The 7,137-nt window shown below is 56.4% G+C and overlaps 1 protein-coding gene across 1 annotated transcript; it reads right to left on the reverse strand.

The window, feature by feature from the left end:
• Positions 1 to 630: 630 nt before the first annotated feature.
• LOC132488009 (interferon alpha-inducible protein 27-like protein 2B) lies at positions 631 to 7,119 on the reverse strand. Its single transcript, XM_060096018.1, has 7 exons — positions 7,089 to 7,119; positions 6,009 to 6,444; positions 5,252 to 5,418; positions 4,227 to 4,352; positions 2,176 to 2,208; positions 1,224 to 1,385; positions 631 to 713 (listed from the first exon to the last, which is right to left on the reverse strand). The coding sequence occupies exons 1-7, from the start codon at positions 7,117 to 7,119 to the stop codon at positions 631 to 633; spliced, it is 1,038 nt and encodes a 345-aa protein (XP_059952001.1).
• Positions 7,120 to 7,137: the final 18 nt, after the last annotated feature.

Consider the following 7,137-nt stretch of genomic DNA (forward strand, 5'->3'; position numbering starts at 1 on the left):
GCAGAAAGATCAGAGCCCTTGACAAACGAGATTTTCTTTCTAGCCGTTGGGGGAAAAAGGCCAGGGCACTGGATTTTGACTTTGGGAGGAAGCAGTGACATCCTGGGGCCGTTGCTTTCTGAGCCTCAGCCAGGCCACTTAGGAAATAGCCATTGCATATGCAGAGGGTAGGAGTGGGTTGTGTGCAAATGAGGCTCCAAACAGGATGCTCCCTCCCCTTCCATTCCTGACTCTGCACAGGAACTGAGCCAAAACATCCACCCTTGCTGGGACCTTTGAGGTCTTTCAGACCAACTCCCCATATACAGAGGGCCGAATGCAGGCCCAGAGCGGAGGTGATGCACCCGGGGTCACACACACAGTCAGAAGCTGGGCAAGGGCAGGTTCCAGGCTTCACCGTTTGACTCAGTCCATCTCTGGGCACCCCGACACATGTCGCTCTAAGAGAAGTGAGCCTTCCCCCACCCCCACTTCAGGCAAACAAGAAGGAAGGGATCCGAGGGGTTGCAACAACTCATTTTTAGTTCTTATTTTCCTCTGGGGGTGCAGCGTTTGGTCCCTTCCTGCATCAGGCTGGCGAGCAGGGCACTACCTGGTCCTCTTCTCTGCAAAGGGAGTGACAGGGACCTGTCACAAGCCCACCACGAGGGACACAAGGGCAAACCCAGCGGATCCCAGGAGGACTTTGGGTGACAGGGAGAGTCCACCTAATCCTGGGGGAGAAGCAGACGGTGAGTAGAATGGGACGGGCAGGCTGGGGCAGCTTGTGGGGCAGAACCATAGGTTCCGAGACTCCAGGGCCTGTCAGGAGGGCCTCAGGCCCAGAGATCCCACCCAGAACCCATGTCTGTTTCCGCAACCCCCAAGGATCTCTGTTTGGGAAACGCTGCTGCAAGCAGGTACCCAAAGGCATGAACTCCGGTGGGGAAACCGAGAGCTGGGAGCTGCCTCGCTCTCTGGGAAAGAAGGCTGAACCCCAGGTGGGACACAGACGCCCCAGCTAACTCAGAAAGTCTGAGTCAGCCTGAGCCGAGCACACCCTAGGCCAGAGCACCTTCCCCTGGCAACGCACCTGCTTCAGAGACCCAGAGAGAGAGTGACCACGGAGGGTGACACAAAGGCACAGGCAGACTGGGGCTCACCAGGGCTAAGGTCAGGGCTGGATGCTCTGAGGCTCTTGTCCTCCCTCACCCTCCACAGCAAGCCCCATCGGAGACACTTACCCATGGACTGGACAGTGGCCACCAGGCTGCCGGTGGCAACTCTGCCCCCATTGGCCATGGCGGCCGGTGACATTATCTTGGCCGCTAAGGAGGAGGCTGCGATTCCTGCCCCGGTGAAGCCCACGGCGCCCAGCACCACGGGCACAGCCCCCGTGGCCAGGGCTGTAGGGGGCAAGGAGCTGGGTTGAGGGGGAGATGGACACGCCCCCAAATCACACACGGAGAGCACATCAAGCTTGGGGGACTTCAAGGAGCCTGGAGAAGGGGTAAAGCCTGAGCTTGGGAGAGATTCCAGGCACGGCCCGCAGTCAGGAGTCGAGGGCAGCACAGCTGGTGGGGAAAGCGGAGGGGAGGGCTGCAGGGTCACTGGGGTCAGGCCTCTGATCCACAGCAGGACCTTCCTCGGGAAAGGCCTCAGTTTCTGCCTTAGTAAAATCCTGGAACTAAGTTGGGGGCGGGGCGGAGGTTTGCAAGCTTCTTGTCTTCGCTGAGGACATGTTTAATGCAAGCAAATCTTACCCAGGGCCCAGCATAAAGCAAGGATCCCAACTCTGGGTCTCCACGGCGTCACCGCAGAGCAATTGGAAGCCAGAGTGGCTGAGCCTGTGGCTTCCCCTTAACACACCTCCTGGGTCCAGACTGTGTGCGTGTCTCATCCTACGTAACCCTCACGATAACCCTGAATGGGCAGCCTTGGTCTGATTTTCACGAGGAAAGCTGAACCCAGAGGAGTTCAAAGCCACATCCGAAGCCACACGGTGGAGGCTCGGCAAGGAGGTTGGGCCCCTCCTGGGGCTGCCTCTGTGCGACACGGAAGCTCGCCATTTTCCTCACTCCAGCGCCTCCTCCCCTACAATGTACAGGAAGCCTGGGGCAGGTGCAAGGCCAGCGGCTCCCCAAGTCCCAGGGCCTGGGGATGGACGAGGAGCAGGTTTCCACGGCAGAGACTTACCTCCTCCAGCCACAGCTGCATCAGCCTTGGCCGGAAACCGAAAGAACATTCTGTGAGTGGATCCACACTGGCTGCCCCTCCACTCCCTGAGCCCACAGCATGCCTATGGGGGTGGCTGCCCCAGGCTGGGAGACACAGGAAGGAAGGACCCCTGCCTGCTTCTTCCTGAGAAGGTGACCCACAGCCCTGAGCTTGGCAAGGGCTGCTGGGGAGGCGGGTGACCTGTCCTGAGTGGACCTGCATGCCTTGGCCTAGAGTAATCTGGAGGCGGGGTTTGAGGGCCTTGTTCCAGAAAAATCCAACCATCAGACAGGGGTTTTGTTGCGTGCCTTTTTAATGTCTGCGGACTGGTTGCTTGGGGGTTGTTTGTGGGAAGCACAGAAGTTCTTTTTTCTCTCTGCCTTCCAAGCCAGGTTTGGTCAAAACAAAAACAGACAAAACCTTACAGATTTGGGAAGGAAGGTGTGCGGCTGCAACCCCCTTCACAGGGAATGCGGGACTCTTGGCAAAGTAATTTAGGGCACGGTGGTTTGACGGGGGCAGGAAGAGGTGAAGGAAGAGAGTGTCACGCCCTCTGAGCCAGGATGCTAGTTCATCTGAAATAGGGTTGGTGTTTTACGAGTGTGTGTCTGGGTGGGGTGGGCGTTATATAACCTTCTTTCGTCCAGAGAAACCTCTTCCGACAGCAGTAAATCCTTGTGGACAGGTGTGTTTCATTTTGCAGGACCCGGCTGAAATCAGGGCAAGCAGTGCTGAAGGCTTGAAGGCTGCTTGAGAACAGTGCTGGAACGCATTGAATGCTCCTGATTCTCCAAGGCCCCACCTGTTGCCCCTTCCTCTGGAAAGCTGACCCTGACCCTCCCAATCAGAACCATCCTTGATCCCCTGTGGCTGGACCCACTCACAACACTGGACCGTAGTTGCCTGGCTCCCCAGCACTGAGAGTCCCTGGAACTAGTCCCTGGCAGAGGTCTTGGTCTGCAGCAGCCATAGCAGCCAGGACTGCAATCTTTGGGGCCAGTGGGGATCAGGAGTTCTAAAACTAGCAAGGTGTGCAGGAGTGAGCTCAGCCAGCTCCCCAAGAAGAGAGCTTTGGGGTGGCAGAGAAGGAAGTAAAGAGATTAAGGGGTATGAAAGCTAAACCCTAAGTGACCAGTGGGCCACCTGGTTGGGGTATGGAACCAGAGACTCAAGAATCAAGAGCCCAGTTAGGGCTTCCCTGGTGGCGCAGTGGTTGAGAGTCCACCTGCCGATACAGGGGACACAGGTTCGTGCCCTGGTCCGGGAAGATCCCACATGCCGCGGAGCGGCTGGGCCCGTGAGCCATGGCCGCTGAGCCCGCACGTCCGGAGCTTGTGCTCCGCAACGGGAGAGGCCACAACAGTGAGAAGCCCACGTACCGCAAAAAAAAAAAAAAAAAAAGAGCCCAGTTAAAGTGTATTTGAGGCTCAACATTATCGTTTGGGAGGACAGAGGATGCCAGGCTGGCCAGCAGCTTGGTGCACCTGGGCCCCAACACACGGACAGCCCAGGGGAAAGGGTGCTGTCTGTCTGATGGCCTGCCTGCAGGGCTCCCCCAGTGGACATCTCCGGGTGGAGGAGCGTGGCCCTTCTGGGCTGTTCAGAACCTGCCCTGCCCTGAGCCTTCCTCCCAGGCCCCGGCGCCTGCATTTCTGTTCTACTTCCTGTCGCAGGCTCCGGAGCAGCTACCCACCCACCTCACCTCCCAGCCCAGGGCCCTTGGACAATGCTCCCTTCATTTGTAAATAAGGGGCAATATCATCTTTCTCTGGGGTTGTTATGAGAATTAAATGAATGGATAAATGTCAAGTGCTAAGCTTAGTGACTAGGATATCACAGCGTTTGATCAAATTCAGCTGTTCTGATTCTTTTCATCTTATGAATTGTTTCTCGTAAGTTGAGGAGTCCTCATATTTCTGACCATGAGGAAGACTGCCAGTTGTGGCCCAGGTCTCAACTTTCTTGTCATACTCCCACGTGCTGGGTAGGCGTCGAAGGAGGGTTATCTATCACCCACGGCCAGTTATCTCCTAGTGGGAAAGTGGTCAGGGCCGCAGCAGGGCATCCTAGCAGGTAGGAGCCATTCAGTGTCCCCAGCAAGGATCCCAGGGTAGATGTGGCCCCAGCCAGGGCAGCGTTGGATGACAGGGTGAGCCCTAAGAACACAGGGTGATGCACAGGAGTCAGAAGTCAGACGTTGGGCAGTGGTTGGAGGCTGTGTCACCGCCCCCAGTCCCCAGCCAATTCCATCCTGTACACTTTCTGTTGGCAGAGGTGGGAGGACCCCTGGGGTCCACCCTAGGGGCAGAAAGTTGAATGGTGCCGGATGCACACTGGAACACTTTGCAGCAATTGAAAGCAAGGATTAGAAGCTCACCTATCGACCCTGAGGGATCTCAGAAACATAGCTCTCAGTGTGGAATAAAAGAAATAAAGTGAGATATACAGGACACACTTCTGTATGTAAATTAAAACACATCCAAACAAAAAGCAACACCCATTTTACAGAAATATATACGAAAAACAGATACACGTTCAACACGTTAGGCTGACTTTCTAATATGAGGGGGGGAATTGCAGGCAAAAGGGAAGATAAACAGCGAGAATAAGCCAGAAAGGGGGCTTTCAAGAACTAATTGAAGAAAATGGGCCTGAATTGAAGAATTTTGTTCAAATCAACGATCTTGATTTGAGATCCATCAGGACAAACTTACGAAAGGCTGGTTGGACGCTTAGGTAAAAACCTAAAGGAGGAGAATTCTAGTGGTGAATCCCGGGGAAGTGAGAGCCAGAGAGTGGGCCGCAGCCGCAGGGTCCCTTAGGGTCCCCCCTCTCTAGGCGGGAGAGGGCAGGGGGCCCAGATCCCCTGTGCCCAGGGACCTGCCTCCCTCTGACCCCTCTCAGAGAGAAAGCCAGGGCGGACACCCAAGGGGAAGGACAGCGGAGGGGGACAGACTGAAGGTGATGCTATTGTCCTCTCCCATGGGCCCTTGGGCAGGACCCTGTGCCCTCCCTAGCCCCCACGCCACCTCCCACCAGTCCCTGCCAGGAACACTCAGCCAAGGAAGTCCTGCCAAGACACCTGCAGAGGCTGCCCCGCCCACTTTGACCAGGCTCCCTGCAGACAGTATCTTGGAAGCCAGGTTAGAGGCTAAGAGGACAGCGCTGGTAAATTCTATGGCACAGAAATTGACCGGCACCCAAACTGCTGAAACACTGGAGCTTTGATGGGGAGATGAGGACACCAGAACTGGGGTCACACCCACTGCCCTTAAAATCTCAAGGGGCTCCAAGGGGTAGAGAGGCTGCTCTGAGCTTGTGGAAGATGCAAGCCTGGGGAGGGTCCAAGATATGGTACTGGGGCTACAGAAGGACCTGTGTGAGGGGAAGGTGGGGAGGGGGCTGGAGGGAGATTTTACTTCCCGAGGTGGGCTGCTTCCCTCCTCCTGAAACACAGATTTCTAGAACTCCCTTAGGTCTCCATGGAGTAATTTAATATGTGCCAGAATAAGGAAACCAGAGCAAATTACGTTTTGAAGGCCTATACCACGGTCAGGTTGTTCTGGGTTCCTGTTCTCATGCACTCTCCTCACTAACTCAACGAGAAGGATGAGATTAGTATCCCCATTTTACAATGAGGAAATACTGGCACAGAGAGGGTAAGAGATTCATCCGAGATCACAAAGCTTGGCTTGGCAACGCGGGACTCGACCCAGGTCCGGCTGCTTCCAAAGCGTGGGCTTGAATGGCTCTGATTCGGTTCCTCCTGCTTGTCTCTTCCCCCTGCCCATCTCGCCCCTACCCAGGCTCACGGCTTGAGGGTCACCCGGGCACAGACTAGGCTCATGGGTTCCAGTGTCCCAGAGCCCAGTTGGGGGCTTAAGTCACTTCCCTCCCAAGACCCAGCTTCGCCTGCAGCCACCCAGATGAGAAACATGAGACAGTTCTTCCAGTGGATGCACACGGGTCTCCCCTCCACTCGCTGAGCCCCCCGGCCCCCCGAGGGTGGGGGCGTCAGGACGGAGCCGGCCCTGCCCACCCCTGCCTGTCTTACCCAAAGGAGCAGACTTTCTGAAGATGTGGAACTGACCTGTGGCTCTTGAGCTTGTCTGTGTTCTGGGAGCCCTGGAGGGTAGCCGGGAGCTGTATGAGTGAGCTGGGGCAGCATCCGGGGGACAGAGCCTGGTGGAGGAGGGGCAGTGAAGGAAGACGGGGGTGAAGGCCAGAGTGGGGACCCGGGCCGCGGTCCTGGAGCCCAGAGGACGAGATCTGAGACTCAAGTCTAAAGTGGAAGCAGGGCTGCCAGAAGCTGGGTATGGGTTATCTGCATGGGCGGGCAGGCAGGTGGCAGAGGCCAGGTCAACACACATACAATGCCTGCCACCTGATGCAGGGCCAGGCAGCCAGGGGGCCTTAGGAGAGAGATGAGTGTTCTGCATTGACAAGCCTCTTGGGAGCCCCACCGGGGGAGGGAGGCCTGTGTGTCCTTGCAGGTTCTGGCCAGTCTCCCTTGGACCCCAAGGACCCTGAGCTCTACACCAACCGGGACAGAGCTCTCTGGAGAAATGCAAATTCTCTACCTACCTGAAGAGCTCCAAAGGCCACCAGGCCAGGCAGACAGTGTTGCTGAGTTCCTAGACTCATGATACAGTCAGACCCAGAGTCTTGGGTGGGGAGGGGAGGGGTCAATAATCCCTGAGGATAAAGTGTTTCATAACTGAGGGTCAATGGCTCAAACTGACCCCAGGGCCAAGCCATCCTATAATGCTGCTCTGGCTGACATCTTTGAAGACATGTGATCCACGATCCCATCCAAAGAGCAGCAAACTGAGGCTCAAAGGGGAGACGTGAGCTTCCCAGGATCGCAGCTGGGTGGCAGGACTGCAACAGACCTGGCTTCCTGTCGCAGACAACAGTGCCCATTCTTACAGACTTCCTGCT

Source organism: Mesoplodon densirostris, chromosome 4 (genome assembly GCF_025265405.1).
Source record: "Mesoplodon densirostris isolate mMesDen1 chromosome 4, mMesDen1 primary haplotype, whole genome shotgun sequence".
Classification (NCBI taxonomy): Eukaryota; Metazoa; Chordata; class Mammalia; order Artiodactyla; family Ziphiidae; genus Mesoplodon; species Mesoplodon densirostris.